The 25,847-nt window shown below is 36.2% G+C and overlaps 2 protein-coding genes across 2 annotated transcripts; both read left to right on the forward strand.

Moving 5' to 3' along the window:
- Positions 1–141: 141 nt before the first annotated feature.
- On the forward strand, positions 142–14,424 carry myo1eb (myosin IEb). The gene is made up of 27 exons (XM_082149317.1): positions 142–465; positions 1,729–1,866; positions 3,031–3,120; positions 3,454–3,548; positions 3,654–3,741; positions 4,477–4,566; positions 5,300–5,431; positions 5,686–5,820; positions 5,924–6,056; positions 6,188–6,384; positions 6,736–6,816; positions 6,909–6,995; positions 7,080–7,166; positions 7,266–7,433; positions 8,627–8,712; positions 9,018–9,099; positions 9,356–9,561; positions 9,678–9,822; positions 10,626–10,740; positions 10,925–11,094; positions 11,278–11,423; positions 11,635–11,781; positions 11,904–12,061; positions 12,818–12,892; positions 12,981–13,173; positions 13,628–13,797; positions 13,892–14,424. The coding sequence occupies exons 1-27, from the start codon at positions 463–465 to the stop codon at positions 13,966–13,968; spliced, it is 3,294 nt and encodes a 1,097-aa protein (XP_082005443.1). The 5' UTR covers positions 142–462; the 3' UTR covers positions 13,969–14,424.
- Positions 14,425–14,718: 294 nt separating this feature from the next.
- prune (prune exopolyphosphatase) lies at positions 14,719–25,450 on the forward strand. The gene is made up of 8 exons (XM_082149349.1): positions 14,719–15,103; positions 18,426–18,530; positions 18,680–18,882; positions 19,315–19,499; positions 19,722–19,880; positions 19,994–20,088; positions 22,104–22,259; positions 22,677–25,450. Exons 1-8 carry the CDS (start codon positions 15,065–15,067, stop codon positions 23,085–23,087), a joined length of 1,353 nt encoding a protein of 450 aa, XP_082005475.1. The 5' UTR covers positions 14,719–15,064; the 3' UTR covers positions 23,088–25,450.
- The last annotated feature ends 397 nt before the right edge of the window (positions 25,451–25,847 follow it).

Here is a 25,847-nt window from a genome sequence, read left to right on the forward strand (position 1 = left end):
ACCAGTAAAATCGTTTCACCTCACTAGCTACATCCCTGGCCCAGAGGCTCATTTTCCTGTGCTTGGAGTGTGCTGTGATTACCTGTGGCGCAGGTAAATTCGTTCAGGATCGTGGGGTGGCGCCGTTATGTGTGAGTATCTGCGATTCCTTCCGCAACCGAGAGAAGGAAAAACTCTCCGATACCTGCCTACACTTGCTGCTGCATGGACAACACCCGTGGAACCAATTATTTAATCGTTTTACAGTGTTTCCGATACATGAAACACTATATCCAGAGTAGTTTACGCTTTTGGATATAATTAAGAAATTGTATCCGAGGTTATAGATGGAATATCAAATGGACGACTAGTTAAATCCTGGAGTTTCACCTGAAGCTTGCAAGAGTTCCTCGAGGAGTCCCAACACAGGACTGGAAGTTTATCAAGGGTGTGATACAGGAAGTAGGCTACCTTTAATTCATCATGGTAAGTGCTCTTAAAAAACTTGAAATTACTTATTAAAATTGTTATTTAGAGTTAGTCAATTAAGAGCTGCAGCTGGCTCTAAATGTTGAGTTAATAATAGGAAATCTGCCGCTGGCTCTAAATCTTGTTCACAAAGCTGTGATTGTTCGATAGGCATGGCTACTACTTCGCAACATAGAAGGTGCATTTTAATTGTCGACCAAACAAATGATTATTTATGAAGATTCATTTGGCTTGAAGACATTTACGCCATTATTTTTCCTGTCAGAGTGAATCCCAACTCACGAGTATGGCCTAAAGAAATGGCCCAGGAACAACTTTTGAAAAACATTTAGGATATTAGGTGGAAAATGATTATCTCGTCAAGGGATCATAAATAACTTAACTTAAGAGTAATTTGAGTTCAAAATCAATTCAAGCCTGAAAACAAAACATTTGTGGAATTTTATTTTTCTATTCGGATGTTGGTGGGGAGCTCAAATATTCTCAGATTTACTGTTTTTGACTTATGAAAGGAGGAGATACTCTTGTTATATTTATCACAGATTTTAATTGTCACACTGACTAAGCTTTTGCCTAAAGTTTATTGCTTGGGGATTAGTAGAAATATGGCTTGTGTCATGTTTCTTTGTTTTGTTGTAGACCTAAGACTATATGCCTGACTTAAAGGGATAGTTCACCCAAAAATAAAAATTCTGTCATCATTTACTCACCCTCAAGTTGTTCCAAACCTGTATGAGTTTCTTTGTTCTGTCGAACATAAAATAAGATATTTTAAAGAATGTTGGTAACCAAACAGTTGATGGTAGCCATTGACTTCCATAGAATTTTATAGAATAGTTCATTTTTGGGTGAACTATACCATAATAATGATTGTTAATCTAATCTATACAGGAGCTCAAAGGCTCAGTAGTAGTTTTGTTTTTGTCATAGTCCAGTCTTGTCAAAGTGTCAGAGGCTTTAACATTTAACGTCTTATGAAAGCACTCAAAACAGAAAGTATTTTATAAATGTCATTTCCTCCTATGTGCATGGTTACCACTGGCTCTCAGTTAATCAGTATATTCTTACATTTATTAACTCTTTAATTAACTTATTAATTCTGCTGAACACCAGCCCGTTTGTCTAATGCAGTGCCGGCAAATGTTTAAAGTTGTAAGATGCATTTAAATCTTTATTTACCCAACAGTGTGTCAGCATTTGATCCCAGGTGACCATAGAGATGTTTGAATAAATAAACTGTCCTCTTTCTCTCTCGCACAGGGGAGCAAAGAGAAATATCACTGGCAGACCCAGAATGTGAAGGTCAGTGGTGTGGACGACATGGTCCTCCTCTCCAAGATCAGTGAAGAAGCCATCACAGATAACCTCAAGAAAAGATACATGGATGACTACATTTTTGTATCCTTATGTCTATAATGTACAAGAATTATTTGGTAATTTGGTCCGGCATACTTTACTTACACTATCTTTCTAAAGTTCAGTAAGGGTTTTTTTTTTTTGGTGAAAGAAATAAATGTTTTTATTCAGCCGTGATGCATCACATTGATAAAGTAACAATAAAGACATGAATGATGTTACAAAAGATTTCTATTATTAATAAATTCTGTTATTTTGAACTTTATATTCATCAAATAATAATTTGTTTCTACAAAAATATTAATCATCACCTTTTTTCAACTTTGATAATAATTTGAAATGTTACACCAAATCATCATATTAGAATGATTTTTGAAGACTGGAGTAATGGCTGCTGAAAATTCAGCTTTGCAATCAAAGAATGATTTAAATGTAAAAATATATTAAAACATAAAACTGTTATTTTAAATTGTAATAATGCTTTACAATATTTTACTGTATTTTTGATCAAATAAATGCAGCCTTATTAGTATAATACTTTATTTAGGCAGTCAAGTATATCATATCTGAATATTACAGAGATTTGAGATGGGCTCAATTGTCTTACACCAAAAAGTGAACACTTAGCAATCATGCAGAACACCCTAGCAACTGCATGGCAACACCCTGGCGAGTTTTGCATTGGCAAGCACCACTTATATTTTCCTCAGAAATGTTTTATATCAGTGTTATTTTAGTGTCATATACTATTATCAATACTGTTATAGTTTTTATTAATATTTTGAATTGCTATTATAGTTTTTATTAATATTTTGAAAGTTTCATTTTATTTTTATTTTTTAGTAATTTAGTTGTGTGTTTGTCATTTTTAAAAGTTTTAGTTTTTTTTAAATGTCTACATTTGTATTTCTGTTTTTGTTATTTTAGTTCATTAAGTTAAACTAAATGAGAGATGTCTTAGCAATAAAAAAATTAAAATAATAATAATATTTACGTTTTTTTTACATTTTACATTTATTTTATTTCAAGCAACAAAAATGTTTTTTTTTAATGGTTTTTGCTTTGGTTAACTATAATAGCTCTAGTAAATATCTGGTTAGTTATTGTTCTTGAATTTAGTATTATGTCAATACTGCTTCTAGTGAAGCATCTTTTTTTTTTTTTTACCTACCAGCTTTTGTTTTTGCCATAACCACAACTCCTCAGACATACATTGGTCCTGTGCTGATATCAGTGAACCCCTTTAAACAGCTGCCATATTTCACCGACCGTGAGATTGAACTGTATCAGGGAGCCGTAAGTACAGCACACCTAAATACATGAATATGAAATGGAATCAAAGTTCAGTTGAATAATCATTCCTGCGGGATAAGACATTTAAACATGGCCAGACGGAGCAGAGCAATGCCATTGCATGTCCAGTCTTGCCCATTGTGCTTCCAGAGACTGCCTACGGATCTGTATTTGTTAACATCTTCCCCTGGATGGCTAAATCATAGAAAGCACATATGCAAATCAGAAGGTGTTAATGGTTACGGAATAATGTCACTACCTCAATTTCATGCAAATGTGACTTTTAATTTTCCAAGACAGCCGTATTAAACTGCACATGTATTCTGTCTTTCCCAGGCACAGTATGAGAATCCCCCCCACATCTACGCTCTCGCCGACAATGTGTACCGCAACATGATGATTGACTCAGAGAACCAGTGTGTCATTATCAGGTCAGGGATCAAGGATCTGATGCCCTCACCATGAGGCACATTTCAAGTATTTGTGTGGCATCAAATGTTTGCATTATACGTGATCTAAATGTGTCTGTGATACAGCGGAGAGAGTGGAGCAGGAAAGACAGTGGCAGCCAAGTACATTATGAGCTACATCTCGAAAGTTTCAGGAGGTGGGACTAAAGTTCAGGTGAGTTTATCATCTGCTAGAACAGGGTTTCCCAAACTGGGAGGAACCTCAGGGGATTTAATGAATTATCAGCTTTTCATCAAATATGATACAATGTATATTAAATAAAATTATTATAATAATAATTATTAATAAACAAAAATGAAATAAAATGAAAACAGTTTAAAATAAATAAATAAAATGCTTGCTAAAAAAGATTAAGTGTTGAATTTGTTGACTTGCATGTCATGTCAGCATTTACCGACATCAGAGAACCATGAACATGTAAATATGTTGCTAAATTAACTTAAAACCTCAGGGAGGTACTTCAAGTAAGTATTTTAGGTCAAACAGGTGTGGCTGACAAAAAAGTTTGTGAATCTCTGGGCTAGATGGCCATTGTGCTTAAAAAGAGCCAGATTGAACTCAACCCAAAATCTGTGTGAACTCATGGGTGTGGTTGTTTCTTTTGTTAATATTGGCCACATTTTGTCCTCATTCTGTGTGAAATGTTGCACCCTTGAAATCACCCAGACTGTTATCTGAGATCAGAAACAGTGATCTCTTTGTTCCTCTGTGACTCTGAACAGATCGATACCAGATCTGATTAAGTGTATGGAACGAATCAGGAACTATACAATTATAATTTAAACTACTTTTCATAGTTAAAAAAAAAAGAACAGTGTTTAGTGTATATCATACATGGCATACTTTAACTGTCTGTGACGTCATGTGGTTTCCTCTTTCCTCGTTTAGCATGTTAAAGACATCATTCTCCAGTCTAACCCCCTCCTGGAGGCATTTGGGAATGCCAAAACCGTCCGCAACAACAACTCCAGTCGCTTTGTAAGTCTTGCCGCAATGATTAGTCTCTCTCTCTATCTCTATCTCTATCTCTATCTCTATCTCTATCTCTATCTCTATCTCTCTCTCTCTCTCTCTCTCTCTCTCTCTCTCTCTCTCTCTCTCTCTCTCTCTCTCTCTCGAATATATCAGTGTGTATATATATATATATATATATATATATATATATATATATATATATATATACATACATACATACACGTGCATGTACTGTATATACATGTATGTGTGTGTGTGTATATATATATAATTTTGTGTATATATTGTGTGTATAATTTATATACAGTAGAATATAAATCTAATTTAAAAAGAAATATGTACTTTTAAAATTAAAGATTAATAATTATTTTTAATTATATTGAATATATATAATTATATGCAAATTATAAAACAATATTGATTATTTTAATTAAAAAAATAAATAAAATAAATCTATTTAGAAGGAGCATATTAGCCTCTCTGCTGTTCAGTCTCTTGAATCGGTGTGTTGTCTAGTTTTAAGAATGTCATTTGGAGCATGCTGGTTCTCAACATGTCATAGCTTGTTTGCAGGAGTGCAGTTTGTGTGTGTGTAGACGTTGACGTTGTAGTTCAGTAGGCTTTACTGTTCATTCCCTTTTCTGCATGGGTACTGTATGTCATTACTCGTAATATGTAATAATGTCAGTGCACAAGCTTTGAGTTCACTGCATGATGTGTTTATTTCATACCTCAGGGAAAATACTTTGAAATACAGTTCAGCCGAGGAGGAGAACCTGATGGTGGGAAGATCTCCAACTTCCTCCTGGAAAAATCCAGAGTAGTGTCTCAAAACCATGGGGAAAGGAATTTCCATATATACTACCAGGTAAAGCTGTGAACTCATTGAAACACGTCCAAGAAAAGGTCATTGCAGGGAATGATGTGTAATGCAAGTTGGCAAATTGTTGTGTGTCATGTTTGGACAGTATGATTTCAAGGCCATTATTGTGGATTGTATTGTGTCATACTAATAGCTAATGCTACTTAATCAGGGCGTATTGAAGATTAGAGTTTTTAAATTGCATAAAAGTCTTGTATGTTGGTGACACCACTGGTTTATTTCCAATGTCTCCGTGTCAGCTCTTGCAAGGAGCCACCAAGGAGCAGAGAGAGAATTTAGGCGTCACAACCCCTGATTACTACTTCTACTTAAACCAGTCCAGCACCTACACCGTGGAGGAAGTCAATGACAAGAAGGAGTTTGAAGACACAATGGTGGGTGTAAAGCATTGTATCCTAATACAAACCATCTGGTTGTGTTCCTGCCATTCAATATAAACAATCTCATAATGATAAATGATAAATATTACGTTTTTAGGCTGCCATGTCTGTGGTCGGCCTGTCTGTGGATGCACAGGATACTGTGCTGCAGATTGTGGCGGCAATCCTCCATCTTGGAAACATCACTTTTAGAGAGGAGGGCAACTATGCTATGGTGGAGAGTGAAGACTGTGAGTTTATGCTTGCATTTATTATTTTCGCTGGTCTGTGTATCTGATTCCATTTAGTACAAAACAAGAAATTATTGCACATGGATAAATATCTTGCCTAATTTAATTAATTCACTTTGACTCTGCTGCAGTCCTGGCATTCCCGTCGTACCTTTTGGGAATCAATCAGGATGGTCTAAAGAGCAAACTGACCAGTCGCATCATGGACAGCAAGTGGGGTGGCAAGACGGAGACTATTTCGGTCACCTTAAACACGGAGCAGGCCTCATTCACTCGAGACGCCCTGTCTAAAGCACTGTATTCTAGGCTCTTTGATTACTTGGTTGATGTAAGTCAATCTGCTAGATTCAAATTGATTCAAAGATACCAAATTGTTTTGTGTTTTTATGTATGGTATATACTACTGTTCAAAAGATTGGGGTTAGTATGATATTTTTGTTGAAAGAAATTAATAATTTAATTACATTTTAAAATATATTAAAATAGAAACTTTTTTTTTTTTTAAATATATTGTAATATTTCTCAGTATTACTGTTTTACTGTATGTTTGATCAAACAAATACAGCCTTGGTAAGTGTAAAAGACTTAAAAAAACATAAATATTATACTGACCCCAAACTTTTTGGTAGTGTAAAGCAAAAGAAAATTCATTTGAATTAGTTTCTGCTTTCATTTGCAGGTCATAAACAAGGCAATGCAGAAAGACCGTGAGGATTTAAACATTGGAGTTCTGGACATCTATGGCTTTGAAATCTTTCAGGTGAATTTAGTTGTATTTTCTAAATGCATCTCTTTTTCTTTTCTTTTTTACTCATATTAATTTAAAATAACCTCATGCCTTTTCCTCTCTAGAAAAATGGATTTGAACAATTCTGCATTAACTTTGTGAATGAAAAACTGCAGCAGATATTTATTGAGCTCACACTAAAAGCGGAGCAGGTGAGAATAATGATTTTTAATAAGCCAATACTAAAAGGGCTCTATGGAAGTGTTTGCTGATGTTTTCCGCTATCTCTTTTGCAGGAAGAGTATGTGCAGGAGGGAATCAAATGGACCCCCATTGAGTACTTCAACAACAAAGTCGTATGTGATTTAATTGAGTCCAAAGTGGTGAGTTTACACTTTCAGGGTTTTCTGCATCAAAATGGTTGTCATGCATAACACCACCCATTCGACTAATGGCATCTAATGGGCACCTTAATAACCCAGAATCCTATTGGCATCATGAGCATCTTGGATGATGTGTGTGCCACCATGCATGCAAAAGGAGAAGGTGCAGACCAGACTCTGCTGCAAAAACTGCAGTCACAAATTGGCACCCATGAGCATTTCAACAGCTGGAACAAGGGTTTCATAGTGCACCACTATGCAGGCAAGGTAAGAGACACTTTTCAAATATTCAAATAGAGCTCTATAAATTGGTAAATGTCTATTTAGCAAACATCTTTAGTGAAATAAAGTTTCAAACTCAGGAATAAATGGTAAACATAATCAGGCTGTATAAAATTCATCTTTTTGATGGTTGGAAAGTAGTGTGGTTTAGTGGCCTTTTCGGTCTCTAAGATATGTACCGACCAGAATTGACCCCAATCACTTCTTACCCTAACCCGACAGGCAAAAATTCATTTTTTTTAAAAGACCGACCCAATAAAATGAGATCAGTCGAGACCCGATGGCAATATGTAGATTTAAAAGTATGCCCATCTTTCTACCTTATTTGTAGATGAAATTCATAAGTTGATAAGCCAAGTTGCTTCAAGCCAATTTTTTGTGCATGTCAAAAATGTCTGAAAATGTTTTCTTTTCACAAATATTTTTGTTTGAGGAAAAACACAAAACTATACAGTTATGGTTTAATTATAATTCATTTGATTTAGTTGATTAGTGTGGCATCAACTGCATTTAGATGGTTTTCTGTAATCAATATCTGCCAACGGTACATAATTTTTCCACTTGGGTGAGCAATTCCAAGTAGATAAAATGCTCACAAACTTTGTTGCACTTCAAATGACAAGGAAATTTATATTAAAGTTAATATTAATAAACAAATCCCCTCAATTACTCTCTCGAATGGAGGGTTTAGTTATTTGCGCATAGAAAGTAGGCTTATTTTTAAATAATTTGGGTATTCTCGGGTCCATTAGGTAAAGAATTGATTTAAGATTACTCATGACTGCCAATACCAAACCGGTGTCCGAGGGACTCTCGGGTCAGACAGACCTCTGGTTTTTCGGATGGGGAAGTGGACTCATGTAGAACTCTAGTATGGCTACAACATTGCCCCCTGTGGATGCAGTGTGTGCATCTCATAGCTTTGACTTTTTACTAATTAAACGTACTGATTGAATCTCTTATTTCAAATTTGTTTGTCTTGATGGTTTCCATAAAACAGCAATAATTTCTCAAATTATTCTTTGGCCCAGCACATAACAGAGGACAAGCAGTTTGGAGAATGGATGGATTGAAATATAACTGAATATAGATGTGTTTTAGAGATTGCTTCCAGCAAGTAAAGTCACTCTGATATTGATTCTCTTCTTGGTGAGAGTAATAAGAGCCCTTATTTCCAGGTGTCTTATGATGTGAGCGGCTTCTGTGAGAGGAACAGGGATGTGCTGTTCAATGACATCATCGAGCTCATGCAGAGCAGTGAGTTGTAAGTGGTTATTTGGCTTTTTTTAGCCCATGTCAGCTGAAGCTTTTTAAAAGCCCCTAATGCACTCATGCAGTGATGCAGAATATCTGCAGTTCTGCTGTAATTCTTTAATGAAATAAGAAGTCACATTAATAAATCATAAAATCAATATGGTGTAGCATTTTTATGGAGGATGATGAGTTCATTTTGTGAGAGATATTCTGTGATGTATTACTTCACTAGAGTCAGCTCTGGTTATGTCTTCCATGTGCTTGTAAAAAAAGATGTTTGAAATGGTCAATGCCTTTTTCTGGTCATCTCCATAGCGCCTTTATCAAAGATCTGTTCCCAGAGAACCTTGATGCTGAGAAAAGGGGCCGTCCCACCACTGCAGGTTCAAAGATTAAGGTGAAATTACTGATTTACGAAATAAAGAAATGCACGCTTAAACTGAACTAGAAACATTCCCATGATTTGATTTAAACCATGTATTATGTTTCAGTTCCTAACAAAGTTACTGGCCAACCATACATGCAATTTGCATCTGGCGACTGTTTTGGGGCCTGTGTATACTTAGTTTTCGTGCATGTAATATTATACTCATAAATATTTATAATGCTATTGTTAATTTTCTGTCTGATTTTTCTCTCTTCTCCCCTTACAGAAACAAGCAAATAATCTTGTCCAGACGTTAATGAAATGCACCCCTCACTATATTCGATGCATCAAGCCCAACGAGACAAAAAAGGCTCGCGACTGGGAGGAAAGCCGTGTCAAACACCAGGTGGAATATCTTGGACTGCGAGAGAACATCCGTGTGCGCAGAGCCGGCTACGCCTTCCGACGTGTCTTCAAGAAATTCCTGCATAGGTAAAATCCCCACTTAATAATTCCTGTTTAAGATGCCGAATGCTGTATATGGGGATTTTGATAAGTTTCACTTATAAAATGTAATGTATTATAATTAACTGTTCTATTATGTTCAGATATGCAATCTTGACCAAAGAAACATGGCCCCAGTGGCGTGGAGATGAGAAACAGGGTGTCCTACACCTTTTAAAATCTGTCAACATGGACTCTGACCAGTACCAGCTGGGCAAGACAAAAATCTTCATCAAGGCCCCAGAATCTGTAAGTATTATACCACGGTCACACTAGAATTTGAGCACGCCAAATTTCTACGGACACTGCAATGGTTGCAAAATGATTTTTTTTTTAAAAGCAAAATTTAACCAGTGGTACATCATAAATGTGCTCCACTTTACTGCAATCCTGCAAATTAAACATTTTCACACGTCTTCACGTGATACCAATTTACAGGGTTACAGTTCAACAAACTTGAAATTTGCAACACAGAGAAATGTAAAACTTCTTCGCTTGAGCATGCGTTTCCTGTCTCCCACATTTGCATGTGTATGAATGCAAGTCAGTGGAACGAAAAGTGTAGTGTCACCACCCGTTTAGTTGATAACTTGAAGGTATTAATGTGAACATATAATTTCACAGTTGTGATTTGATGTGATGTTTTCTGAAATGTTTTCAATAATCTAATTCATTAAATGAACATTTGAGGCCATGTTATCTTCCTGTGTTGCCATTGTTACAATTTTTTTACAGAGGTCGGTGTGTTTATTTTCGTCATGGACAAATTGAATTACTTCCCAGTTTGGCTCTTTAAATGCATTCCTCTGGCGTTGTGCAAAAGATTACATTTAATTCAGTCATATTAGGTCAAATATTCTTCAGCTGTTGTTCAAATGGCTTCTTGTGTGGCTATTTTTCCAAAACATTGTTTATATAGAATAGACTCTGTATATTCACACACACACTTCTCAAAGTTATTTTGGTCATTTCGTGGTTGTCTTTGCATTTTGTTGATATTCTGAAATCACAGTGATGACTATGAAAAGTAAGTATGGCATGTCGATCTACAGTTGTTCCTGTTGGAGGAAATGAGGGAAAGAAAATACAACGGATATGCTCGGGTAATCCAACAAGCCTGGCGCAAACACATCGCTGTCCGCAAGTATGTCCGCATGCGAGAGGAAGGTGAGCGCAAACTCAGATTCTTCACTTTAATACCTGCATAATAATAATTTAGAAATGTTTTGATATATAAAGACGACTAAGTTTGTGTCCGGATCTCATTGTTCCTCTGTAACAATCAATAGGCCTTGGGAATACAATCAGATGAAACTGATGTTAAATCACATTGCTTCTTTACTGATTCCAGCCTCTGACCTCCTGTTGAACAAGAAGGAGAGACGAAAGAACAGTCTGAACCGTAATTTCATGGGAGACTACATCGGCACAGACAACCACCCGGAGATTCGACAGTTCGTGGGTCGCAGGGAGAGAATTGACTTTGCTGACGTGGTGGTCAAATTCGACCGCAGATTTAAGGTATGACTCAAAGTCCCATTTAACACCCTGAAACTCATGGATCACTTCCTTGGTAACTGTCGAGAAGTATTTTGTGCTAGTTTACTGAAGCTGCTCAGCAACAGATGTTTCGTTCTGCACATTGTAGTTCATCTGAGATGTTTCATGTGATCACATAATCACATGCTGTTTCAACACCCACAGACTGTCAAGCGTGACCTCGTTCTCACTCCTAAGTTCCTCTATCTGATTGGACGCGAGAAGGTGAAACAGGGTCCTGAGAAAGGCCAGATCCGGGAGGTCTTGAAGAGGAAGATTGAGGTGGAGAAGATCCAGTCTGTCTCTCTTAGGTACTTTATCATGCAATATGCTTGATAACCTTTTGGACTTGAGTCTTCTCCCTACATTACAGCTTCAATATGCCTAATAAATCATCCAATTACAACAGAATGAAAAATCGGAATGTTTTCAAACACTAAAGTACTTAAGCATTTAAGCAAGTTTTTCTTTTATTTATTTTTTATTGCATGATGATGATGATGGGTGGATCTCTTTCCTCAGCACACTACAGGATGACCTCTTCATACTGCACGAGGATCAATATGACAGTGTGCTGCAGTCTGTCTTTAAAACAGAATTCCTCAGTCTGCTGTACAAGCGTTACGAGGAAAAAACGCGGAAAAAGTTGCCACTCAAGTTCAACAACCTGTGAGCAATGTTTCCCTAACAGTGAAATTTACCATGTGCTGTATTACATCATACTCAGAAAAACTATCATATGTTCATATGTTGGTCTTGTAATTCTAACATTCAACATATTTCTCACTCAGACTTGAATTTAAGGTGAAGAAAGGGGGATGGGGTCCGTTTGCATCTGCTGGCTCTCGACAGATCCAGTTTCAGATGGGTCAGGGGGACGATGCAGTTCTGAAGCCGAGCAGCAAGGCATTGACTGTCAGTATTGGCCCCGGTCTGCCTAAAAACGCAAGTGAGTCTGTGTTGAAATTCCGTATTTTAGTAAAACTAAAAAGTGGCTTACAGTACCACTCAAAAATGAAAATTCTGTTGTCATTTACTCACCCTCAAGTTGTTCCAAACTCGAATGGATTTCTTTCTTCCGCTGGACACAAAAGAAGATATTTTGAAGAATGTCGGTAATCAAACAGCTGATGGGCTCCATTGACCTCCCAAATTGTATTTTTATTTTTATTTTTTCTGTACTATGGAAGACAATGTAGCCCATAAACTGTTTGGTTATCCATATTGTTCAAATATCTTCTTTTGTGTTCAGTGGAAGAAAGAAACTTGAGGGTGAGTAAATGACGACATTTTTGGGTGAACTATCCCTTTAACCTATAGATTGTGTGCTGTCCGTTTAGTCATGTTTGCAAAATATTTTGTAATATCTTTATGGGCCATATAATCACTATCTAGTGGTCTTACACCATTGACAACCATTTTGCAGACCATTTTGAGATTGTAAAGAAATATTGTTTAATATATATATATATATATATATATATATATATATATATATATATATATATATATATATATATATATATATATATTTGGGTTGGTATGATTTTGTAATGTTTGTGAAATAAGTCTCTTATGCTAGTAAAACAGTGATATTGTGAAATATTATTACAATTTAAAGTAACTATTTTCTTTTAATATATTTTAAGAATATTTTTGTGGAAACTGATAAAAAATTTGTGTTACATATTTACCAATTCTACAGGACCCACTCGGCGTGACAACCGAAAGAGCAGGCACATGGGGAACCAGAATCGCAATGTAGGCCAGAATTCACGTGGTAAGACGGGTTTGACATATTTCATTAAAATTGCTACTAAACTGTTTTAGAAATGGCTTTAAAATGTTTTAATGGCTTGTAATTTCAGAGGCTCCCAAGTCTGTTGGTCGAGGAAGAGGATCTCAAGGGCAGCCTGCCGTTAGGAACTCTCTGCTCCGTCAGCAGTCCAGTATGGATCAGCCCACCCTTCCCCGACTCCAGGGATCTCGCCGCAGTCAGCTCGAGAGTCAGATCTACTCCGATATGGGCTTCATGAAAGTTCCTGATCAAGGCGTGGCAGGGTGAGATGATGGCTCATATGACAGCAGGAAGCTCCAATAAAAGCAATCATCAATATTTTATCCTCCAAGCCATACTAACTGAAGACTTAACAATCGGAAAACCTATTCAGCTGGAACTAGTTTTCACAGATCAGTACATGACGAGCAATTATGTACATGACACAATGAAGTTAATAATAGCAATTCAAACACTTTTGGGGGAAATAAATTCTGTCACAGGTTAATTATATATATTTTTTCAATTTTAGTTTAGTTTTGTCAGAGATACCTTAAACTAAAAATAATGTTTAGATTTTTTTTTAAATATTATTTTAGTTAGTTTTGGACTCATAGAAATGTATTTTAGTTTAGTTTCAGGCTTTACTAGGTAGTTTATTTTTTATTTTTTATTCCAATTATTAGTGTTTGTGGTTATTTCAGTTTTTCAAAGAAAATAATCGGTCTTTTCTCTCAGGATGCAACGCAGACGTTCGAAAGAGTACAAGCCTCTCCCAGGGTCAGGGCTACCCAAACCCAAACCCAAACCCCGCACCCTACAATGCAGAGCACTTTACGCTTATGATGCTCAAGACACTGATGAGCTCAGCTTTCAATCAGATGAACTCATAGAACTCATACGTGAAGGTAATCTATTTTTATACCATTTAAAAGTGAACTTTATACAGGGTATATTGGGTAAGTGAATTCTGCACTAACCCAAGATGTGCTGTCTTTCCAGACCCCTCAGGTTGGTGGGTTGGCCGTCTTCGAGGAAAGGAAGGCATGTTTCCTGGCAACTATGTTGAGAAGATTTAAACTGGCATGGTATTGGACAAAATGTGATTCATTGCAGAAATTAGATCAAGAGGAACAAAGCATCAGCATTAAATCAAAGCAGCTTGGTGCCAAGTCATATCCCCAAGTGCATAGATGTTTACTGCAAAAGGTGCCACTCTAACAATGTGTTAATATTCAGTAGGATCCTTCTTTATACCCCGATGAACTTTTATGTGATACATTTTTTATAGAAAGTAATATTAGACATAAATGTAGAAGAAAAACTATAATTGTGTTTCACTATAGGTTTTTAAATGTGTTTTTGGAGAATGGAATGGATAAATCAATATTTTAATGTACTGTATTTTACTGAAGTTGTATTTTTAAAGATCCAAATGCTACTTTTTTACAGATATTGTACAATTGTATAAAATCAGAAAGCTGTTTTCAGATACTCCTAGAACGAAAATAAAATGGAACACTTTTTTTGTTTAATTTTTCCAATATAAGCATCATGAAAGTTGTTTTAAAGGCCGGTTAGTTTTTTTGACAAACACAATTCTTTTCCCGTTATAAACAAAATTCCTAATGAAGCAGAAAGATGGAGTGGGACATATTAAAGGGTTCATTGCCTTTTTATTTTTTTTGTTTTATGTATTTTGCTTTTTAGTTGCATCACATCCGTGAGCCATAATGTGCTACTTGCTAGTCAGTAGCAGGTGTAATTAGAGCGAGGGACTTATCATTCTAGTAAGCATTTGATTGGACAAAAATCTGTTTAGTGCAGGATGAATCCTAAATGATAAATATTTTTGGTTTTCAAAAGTGATTAAAACAATTTAGTCACCTTTTACGTAGTAAGTTGGTCTTAAAAGTAACACCTGGACTAAAAACTACAAACTCACTCTTCTTTCGTAACTCCGTAGAACTACATTTTTCAGCACATAATGTGACGTCAGGACGTAACTCGAGGAGGCGTACGTTACTAACGTCCCTTGCTCAAACCTCTGAATTCTGAGTGGCAACTTGCACACAGTCAACCGCCGAGACAGTTCACATTTCAGAGGCACTGAAGGGCATTTTACACTCCTTAAGGATTTTTCGTTACATAAAAACCTTCGGGCTCCGTGTAACAATGGAGGCATATTTACGGAGCTGTTGTGATGTGATTAAGGTAAGATTATGGTACTGTACGCTTAAAGAGAGAGGGTTGCTCGTGGTATGTTGGCTTGGCTACTACCATTTTACCCACTTAAAATATGGTCAGTGGCCAGTTCTTGCACTTTCTGTATGTTGAGAGACATTCATAAACGTGTGTTTGCCGTATATGATAGCTTGGTGTGAAAAATAATGCATGCATGCTTGCTTGCTTTGATGTACACTTGATATTGACATAAGTCATATGGTATGACGCGCGTGCACAGACCCTGGCCGCGTGCGCCAATTACAGAAACAACCACATCACATGCATTGAGAGAAAGAGAGAAAGCACACAAGTTTGTTTGTTTACATTTGTTACACAATACTAATTAGACGTTTTATTATAATATTTTTTATACAAAAAGAGTTAACTGTCGTGTTTTTATATCACCATTTCATGTACCAGGCAATGACATGCATACATAGACACACACACACACACGTATGTATATATATATACACACACGCGCACACAGCTGTGCCATGCTTAGCAGTTTAAGAAGGTCAGTTTGTTCAGCTGTTTGGTACAAATCCATCTAGAATATGTTTACTATTTTCTGCCAGTGTGTTTAGTCAATAAGAACAATTCCCACTTTTCTAGTTTTACAGCTTAATGTGCTCAGTTTCAAGACTGAAGGTGGCCCTATTTGCAGAGACAATAACACCTGCTGTGACTGTCCTTTGCATATGATCCTGACAGCATCTGTCCAACAGCAGTGCGTCTCTCTATACCTTAAACACTGTTGTTTTAAACCCAAACACCCTGACTCCTGCGCTCACCAACTGCTGGGCAGATATTATGAAGTCCTGTGTGTTTACTTTGAGACTCTCAGCTCAAGGAAGCCAGCAGAAATGGGTTCTTTAACTAATTTAGTCAATGATTAAAAAAATGATACGGTTGCACTTGTGGTTAAAGTGCTTTTTTGTCTGCATTGAAGCATGATGTTGTTAATAGAGAGTGCACACTAGAGTTCTTTCCACACTGACCCAAGACCCACAGGTTCTGTACTGTTTACTCACCATCCCGTGGTCCATTTCACATTGCGGTGACTAACTTCCTGTGCTGTCCCACCGGCCGTGCACATATGGCCATGAATAAGCCTTTTTTCCCCTGCACTTCCCCATCTAACAAGGTTTTTGGTGATGATTATCACATGAGAAGAGAGGGAGCTTGCCAAAAGCTGACCCTAAACAAGCCTCACCCCTGGTCTGTGCCAGCTGTGAGCTCAGTCAGTCTGTGTTGACAGTCCATCATTCAGTATTTAAAACAAACCCCAGTTGGTTGCCCAGATCAGAGTACATCATTTAGCCTAATGCTGACGTCACAGATGCCTTCTGTATTCGGCTGGAGTAATGGAGAAGGCCAAATGCTAATTAACGCTGGACGAGGAGTCATCATGGGGAGATATAAAAGGCTTTGTTGAATCCAGGGTGATGCATTCAGTGTTATTCTATTAAAAGTTATCTTCGTCTCACAAGTGGTCCAGCAAATTGGCTTTGATATAGAGTTTTGGGTTCTCAAGTTCCAAAAAAAAGAAAGCTTATTTTAAGTAACATAAATCTAGTCCATAACTACACTATTGTTCAAAATTGTGGGGTCAGTATTTTTTATTTTAGAAAGTAATCCTTTTGTTTGGCAATGATGCAAAAAAAAATTTTTTATTTTTTACTTTCTATTCCTCAAAAAATCTTGAAAAAGAGGTATTACAAAGTTTGCTTTCCCTAAAAATATTAAGCAGCACAACTGTTTTCAGCATTGATTATAATAAAAAAAATTAAAATCTTGAGCGAAATCAGCATATTGTATCTGAAGGATCATGGGACATTGAAGACTGGAGTAATGATGCAAAAAATTCAGCTTTGCATCACAGAAATAAATTATATTTTAAAATATATTAAAATACAAATCCGTTATTTTGAATTGTAGTAATATTTCAAGATTTTACAGGGTTTTTTCCCCCTGTATTTTAATATAAATGTATAATATAATAAATAAATAAATGCAGCCTTAGAGAGCATAAGAAACTTTTTTCAAAAACATGAAATCTAACAGACCCCAAACTTTTATACGGAAGTGTAAATTCATGTCTTCTGAAGCCAGTGTTATTTTAGTAGTGTTATCATTATTAGAGTATCTATTTGAGTTTTTATTCATATTTTGAATTCATTTTTATTTTGATATTTTAGCTCAAGTTTTAGTAATTTATTTTGTCTGTAGTTTTTTATTAAATTTATTTTAGTTTTAGCACATAAAGTTAAACTAAATGAAAATAAGAAATTTTGCCAATACAATAAGTTTTTATATTTTGTTTTATTTAAATGTACATTTTTATTTAAATGAAATTTTAATTCAACATAGACTGTGCTGTGGTCGTGCTGTGCAGAGCGGCCCTCTCGCACTGGATGATGTGGCAGACAACTAGCTGTCCAGTCCGGTTGCGTTCACACAGTGCAGGTTTTCCAAGAATGCGGTTGTGATTTCTGAAAATAACTGAACTGTGATGTGAACGTGACCTTTAATCATACTTGCTATGTAATCGGTTACGAGACATGCAACATTTAAAGCCATTTGACATTAAAATGTCTTCACATGGCAAGTTTAAAAATGTGGATATGCAAATGAGATTTGACTTGGAAGAAAGACATTTCAGGTCTGTTCCTCACACAAATATACCATTTGACTACATAGTACGTAGGTTGTACGCACAACTTATATGGAGCTTCTTTTTGTCTTTTCTTGATAACCCCTCATCACTAAATGGTTTTATTGTATGTAAAATAGCAGTCAACATCTCCTTTTATGTTCCATGGATAAAAGAAAGTCATACAGGTTTCGAACACAAGAAGATGAGTATATTATGATAGAATTGTCATCTTTGGGTGTACTATAAGAACAACATCCATGTTATCATCTGTTAAGGAATACACTGCTGGACTATGTTTGTTGAGAAGCCTCAAGAATGTGTTTTATCTTTGACACATTGCACCACTCCTCACACTGGCTGTCAGTGATATAGAGTGACTGGTTGATTAGAAGTCAAACATTGTTTGTCAGATGAAGGCCTATTGGATAAATTTTCAGCTTGTCATGTAGTTTGCTTGCTGTAAATATGTGTGCATGCATACAGTAGGGAATGTCACAAAATTCACAGACATTTTAGTTTTGTAGTTCAGCCTGCAGTTTAATAGAGGCCACCAAAGCCTTGTTATGAAGAACTAGGCTTGCAGTTGTACGTAATGAATTATTGTCCTATATTAGTCCAATAGCCTGTGACATTATTCTCCTTCATTCTCAGGGTTGTAGTAAGAACAGCCCAGGGCTGCATGTCGTAATGGGAAATGAGGCTTGTGATATGGACTCCATGGTATCAGCCCTGACCTTCGCCTACTTTCTTTCAAAGGTATGCAATGTCCAACCTAATAAACCAATCATATCTGCTGTGTTGTTCTTGGAAAGCTTTAAATTGTGGTGGAGATAACAGACGTGATAATTCTGTACTGGAGGTTGAGGATTATTGTTTAGTTCATCATTATTGTTGACCTGTTGTAGAGTCTTGATTGTAAGAGGTTACCGGTGCCTGTACTCAACATCCCACGGGCTGAGTTTCCCTTGCGATCTGACAGCATCTTTCTGCTGAGAGAAACCGGTCTGTCGCAGGACTACCTGCTTTTCAGGGACGAGGTGGACCTCCACGGCCTTCACAAGAACAAACAGCTAACGCTGACCCTGGTTGACCATAATGTTCTGCCCAGGTCAGTGTTCTGTTCAGTTCAATACATGTATTGCACCATATTTCATCTTCCATCTTCACAATCACATCAAAAAAGGAATGATAAAGGAGTCAAATTTGAACTAATTCATTAACTTGAGCTTTATAGTGAATTTTCATTTTAATATATATACACAATATAATTATTTTACTGTATTAGTTTGCAGCCTTGGTAAGCTTAAGAGACATCTTTTAAAAACATTGAAAAATTTTATATATGGATATGTATATCCATATATGTACTATAATAATAATAATAATAACCGCAAATATGGCTAATTGTATGTAAATAAATGGCAACAAAAATAAATATCAGAATATTGTTACAATAATGGTTATTTATATCTACCTCAAATGCCAACCAAGTTCTTTAGGTCTGTCTGTTCTTTTATAATAAATCTGTTTTATTCTGTAGTGCTGACAGTAAGCTGGAGGATGCAGTTGTGCAAGTGATTGACCATCATCTCCTACAGAGACCCTCATCTCTCTCCTGCCCCGTCACCGTGGAGACCGTGGGCTCCTGTGCCACATTGGTGACAGAAATCATTGCCCAAAAAGCACCTGAGGTACTCGACCAACAAGTGGCTCAGCTTTTATACGGTGAGTGTCATGGCGACATGATAAACACAGCTTGGAATGTCAGCATGACTGCTGTTCATTCTGCTAGACACTGTTAGAAATCAGATGGGCTCAGCATGGTCTTCAGTGGCATTTAGCTGGAGCAGATTGACTTGTACATGCAATATGATAGAGATGTGAGATGTCAGCAGAAAGATAAAATCTTGTTAACTTGCAGAATGTATTTCTGCCTTGTGTTGACAGGTAGCATTATCCTAGACTGTGTTAACATGGCACCTGAGGCAGGTAAAGTCACCCCTAAGGACAGCCAGTACGCCATCTTTTTGGAGAAGCGTTTTCCAAAGCTGCCTCCGAGGGGCGCTCTGTTTCAGTCGCTACAGAATGCCAAGTTTGACGTGTCAGGTGAGAGAATCTTTTATTGTGTAGGTTAATGAATCAAACTGCTCGTAGACTCATCAAAACTTTAAAGCATGTGTTCATCAAAATAAATTTCTCAATACTGCTCTGTACTTCAGGCCTCTCCACGGAGCAGATGCTGTTGAAAGACATGAAAGCTGCATCTACTGGGGATCTGAACTTGGCTGTCAGTGTCATTTACATGACACTAGAGGTCAGTACTGTTATGACATCTTTAACTTCATGGTGATTTGGATGTTGTTTTGGTTGATATTTATACAGATATCTATGTAGATGTATTCAGATTCTGATATTTTGCCACTTTCTTTGCATATTTCTTGAAATTACTGTATGCCATCAAATTGCTGTTTTGTATTTGAATGATGTTTTAAAGGATTTAATTACACCCCTATAAAGAAGTTATGATGGAACATTACAAATTACTCACAGGAAGCTTAGTCTATTTTATTCTCTATTAAATGAGATTCAATATATAGCAATTGTTGGAGTTGGAGTTCAAATTTCTTCTGATTTGTCATGGGACGCCCACATTAAGTACATGATTGCAAAGGTGCGTCCTAGAATCCAGTATCTCTGTGTTGCTAAAAACACAGGTCTCCCTTGTGATGTTCTAATGAAAGTATATTTGACTTTTATACGGCCAGTTCTTGAGTGCGCTAGCCCAGCATGGGGTGGACTACCTAAAGGTCTCTGATTGAGTTAGAGAGGGTCCAAAAACTTTGCTGTTGGATAATAGGTGTTCCAACTTCCACTCTCCCATCACTGAGTGAGAGGTGCGACGAGGCCACTATACGTACTTTTACTACACTACTCACGGACAGTTCATCACCACTGCATTGTTTCCTTGTCTTTGGCTCCAACTTTTGTTTTCTTTTTATTCCACGTGCTCTTAAATTGTTTTATAAATAACTTATAGGTTTTATTGTATGAAGCCTGGTGTATTTCAGGTTTTCTGTGTATCTGTTTTACTCCACTTCTTAGTTTTTTTTATTTGTTTTATTAGGTAAATAAGGTTGTCTTGAGTATGTGTTATGTTTGATACATTTCAGGGTTTTGTTCTTCAATATCCTGCCTTGTCAAACTAAAAAAAAAAACTAAAAAAAAAGTATTATTCGCTGCACCTGCAGGATGTGTTCTTGTGTTCTTAAAAATATCTTTGGATTTCATCTTGATATTTAACAATACTTATAGCACAAGTAAACAGTGATATTTGATTCATGGCCAAAAACAAAAGATCTGCTGTTTCATGCGTGTGGCTAATCGCAATAGCTTATAGTTTAGTTATAAATATTGGTGATTGTATTGGTGCATCTCTATAATCTCTATGACCTTTAAGTTATGTATGGAATCTCATTGCATAATTGCAGCCTTTCTGAAACACTCTGGCAGGACTTTAAATTTAGAAGATCTCATGCAAATTACATGTTTCCTCTTGAATGAAGTAAATCTTGTGTTTGTGCTATGCATTTAAGCCTCAGTACTTGGTTCCTCAAAGAGGGAATGTAGATTCAGGAAAGTAAGAAGCTCTTGTTGTGGGCACAAGTGCTCATGTGCCCATCCTCATGACTCATGACATGAATTCCTCATTAATACTGAAGCACAACGAATCCAATTCAGACACACCCAGACTCACCGCAGGGCTGGGCGGCGCGTCTCACACACCCACTGATTACACCAGACGTTAACCTCCATGACAGACTCTCCTGTCCTCTTGTTAGTACACATACTATAATAAGACAGAATGTTGCTGAATCAGATGTGTATCAAAACTTTGTTCATAGTACAGGAGACTGGGGACCATTGTAGATTTTTTTTTTTTTTAAATGGCATAAGAAAGTTATAGATTCAAAATTGGCACCAGTATGTAAATTATGACACTTGTAAATAAACATTACCTACAGAATCTCACTTTATTACTTCAAAGTAATAATTCCATCAATTTAATGTTTATTAATTTATTATTTTAACTGTCAGGAATAATGTGAGTGACCATTATGTAGAAACATTTGTCCAATTGATTGACAAGAATCAGAGATGTGCTATAAGAAGAAATTATGTTTGACATGCATATTTAAAAAAAATATATAGTTTTCAGTAATAAATAATTTCTTTAAAATAGAAGAACAATATTTGGCATTGGAAATGTGTATCTCCAGATCAGTTTGTGAATGTAATGCTCATATGTTAAAAAAGCTGTTCTGTCTTTAGGATTTTCTTCCGAGGCATGGCCTACAGCAGGACCTCTGTGAGTTCTGCCACAAACACAGCTACAACATTCTGGTCGCAATGACAATCTTTTTCAAAGACAACAAGCCCTTCCGACAGCTAGCCGTCTACAGTTCCAGCACTGTCTACCGAGAAGAGGTACTCAGGACACTTTACACTTATTAGGGAAATGAGCCTACAGATGTCTTTAATAAATTCATCAAAGTCTTTCTATTTATCAAAGAATCCTGAAAAAAATTGTTTTCCACAAAAAAAAATTAAGCAGCACAACTGTCTTCAACATTGATAATAAGGAGAATCACCAAATCAGTATATTAGAATGATTTCTGAAGGATCATGTGACACTGATGACTGGAGTAATGATGCTGAAAAGCTTTGCCATCACAGGAATAAATTACATTTTAAAATATATTAAAATAGAAAACAGTTATTCTAAATTGCAGCCTTTCTTCAAAAACATTACAAAATCTTACCGACCCCAAACTTTTCAATGAAGTGTATAAAATAAGTTGAGAATCTGTTCTAATTGATATCTATATATATTGTTTTTCATAGATGAGTAAAGCACTAGAAAAAGCCAAAACCCCCAGTCTGGACCTTAAGCCAATGGGCAGTCCATATCCGGACGTGAAGGCCTATATACAGGGTAACACACTGGCGTCCCGTAAGAAGGTAATGCCCATAATCACAGACTTCCTGAAGGAGAGGGAAAGGAAAGTGGCTCAAAGTGGGAACATCGAAGACCTAGATCTGGACGATTATTCTTATCAGGACCAGAGTGACTCACAGCAATGTCCTGAGGACACTGGGATTGAGGACGATACCCAATTTCCTCCAACGCCAATGAACAGTCTGGTTGAGGGTTGTCCACTGGACAATGGCCTACCAAAAATCAGCCCAGAGGTTTTGGTGGAGAAAGTTAGCAAGATGGCCAGCATGGAGGACTCGTCTCCTGAGGGACAATGATGAAGACCTGTTGCCCAAGAGAGTCTTGGATAAGAGCTGGAGAAGTGTAGTCCCTCTGCGTCTTCAAGAGGATGCGGTGGACATACAGCAGTGGTGCATCAGGGCAGGAGAATGTAATGGCACTTTTTTGATCTGGTTAACTCACAAAGGTACGATACGGTCTGAAGAGACCATTCTGTTGACTTTCCAAGGACTGGTACAGGATGATTCAAATGGAGCATTACATAAATGCATCCTATATAAGATGTTTAAAGTTTGGGTGTCATAAAAATTACTGTAAAATTTCAGGTTTAGCCCATTTATTTATTGGTCTCAGTAGTATTCATATTTAATCTTCTAAATTACTCTTTGATTGAGTCATTTGTGGCTTTGACTCCCCCACACCTTTTAGTTTTTTTGGTGTCTGGTCCTATCTATTTCCAGGTAAACGTGAACTTATTCAGATCTAATATTGACAATATGCACCCAGTGCAAGCTAGCGACTGACAATTGATAGAATTAACTAATTCCGAATTCATTTCCGTTATTATACAAGAAGTAATTATAAGGTGGTATTTATCATAGCTTTTGTTGCCACTAACATTCTTTGTAGTATTAAATAAGTTATTTTTAGCTTGTCTGCAGACCACATCTGTTGCATGGCATTGAAACCTGCATTAAAATTATTTGGACTTGTTCCTTGATTTGTAAAAGTGAGTGTAAAAGGCATTTACAGTACTCGTACAGTGTTAGCCTAGCAGGCAAGAGAAGTTTTAATCTCATCTGGATACTGATATGCACTGTTTTACTTTTTAGCTGGCCATAATTTAATTTAAACTTTGAAAGTTAGTTGCATATACACATACATAAAAATATATAATATACGTGTATAATAAATAAATATTTTCACAGTGCTGCCTGCTTGTCTGCTAGGCTTCCAGTGTGCGTATATAAGCATAAACAAGCAGTTCCTGTTAGGATGTGTCAAAATGGTAGATCTTAAATTGATGGCAACACTTTCATTTGATCTCAGGCAGCAGCGGGTGTAAATTAATATGCATCGGATTAGTACATCTTGTCATGATTCCCCATTAATATCGTAAAAGAGTGATTGTTGGTAAATGAAAAGTGAGTGTAACCCCTCTGTGGCCTTTTGCATGTGTTAACTGACCTGCTCCTGGTTAGAATCAGGGCACCTGCATTTTACTCTATTAAATTTTACCATTAACTACCAAAGACCTCAGTTGTATTTGTGTGTGAGGCATGTTAAGCATTTGATCACTTTGAGTTTTAAAATGTATAAGTTCAATATTTTGTTGATTTCTAGTTTGCTATATTATATAATTTATTTGATGATTTAGGTTTTAAAAGTAGGGTTTAAAAAAAGGGTTATCATGAACTGTCCTTTTGATATAAGGTGCATTGTATGGTTCAAAATTATCGATTTTTCTTTTATGCCAAAAATTTTAATATTAATTAAAGATCATGTTTCATGGAGATGTTTTGAAAATTCTCTACCGTAGATATATAAAACATTTATTTTTGTAAGTGAATTCAGCACAATCGCGTCCATAGATAGATAACTTTAAAGGTGATTTTCTCAATGTTTCCATTTTTTTGCAGCCACAGGTTCCAGGTTTTCAAATAGTTGTATCTCGGCCAAATATTGTCCTATCCTAACATACATCAATGGAAAGCTTATTTATTCAGCTTTCAGATGATGTATAAATCTCAATTTCAAAAAAATTACCCATTTGACTGGTTTTGTGGTCCAGGGTCACATATGGCCTTCAGCTTATTAACAGTTATTAGAGATCAGTCACCATCTGGCATTCATAATCAGAGTCTAAAGATCGTTTCATCCTGGACTATCATTATAATGATAGCATTCATTATATTATTAAATACAAAAGCTCAATCTAAGGTATTAAAAAGGCCTAATTGGATGAATCTTCTATGATGACACATTTTATAGGACAGTTATATAAAGAGTTTTTTTTGTTCATAGAAGTAAAATGACTAGTTTAGTCATGATTTCACACACACACACAAAATAATCAGTTAATATTGGACTTGAAACATATTAGATGGTTTGTTGGTATTTTGAGGTGTCGTGTATCCTGTGTGAATTAACCCTGACTGTTAGTTTGGTGAGATTTGACATGGTGACAGCAGAAGATTGCTGCATGCTGCCTCAGGAGAATTAAGCACACTGAATAATGCCAATATCATAATAATGTTGTATTCAATGTTGATTCAATGTATTAATGTGCTATGGTTGTATAACAGGATATTCAAGAGTGCATCCTCTGTGAAGTATTTTATTGCCAAGGCAAAGTATTCCTGGACTCAATATCAATAAAACATTTTCATATTGTTCCATATTTGGTTTGTGAGGTTTATCTATCTAATTTTTTATTGTCACCAAGGCTGCATTTATTTGATCAAAAATAGAGTAAAAACAGAATGTTGATTACAATGTCATTTTCTACTTTAAATGTTATTTTAAAATGTAATTTATTCCTGTGATGGCAAAGCTGAATTTTCAGCAGCCATTACTCCAATCTTCAGTCACATGATCCTTCAGAATAACGTTTATTTTTATTATGAATGTTAAAACAGTTATGTTGTGTAATATCTTTGTGCAAACCATGATACTTTTTTTCAGGATTCTTTGATCATTAGAAAGCCCTTAAAGAACAGAATTTATTTTAAACAATGTTTTTTGTAACAAAGTAATTGTCTTTACTTTCACTTTTGGTTGATGTAATCCACCCTTAC

Source organism: Leuciscus leuciscus, assembly GCF_965113295.1.
Source record: "Leuciscus leuciscus genome assembly, chromosome: 20".
NCBI lineage: Eukaryota > Metazoa > Chordata > Actinopteri > Cypriniformes > Leuciscidae > Leuciscus > Leuciscus leuciscus.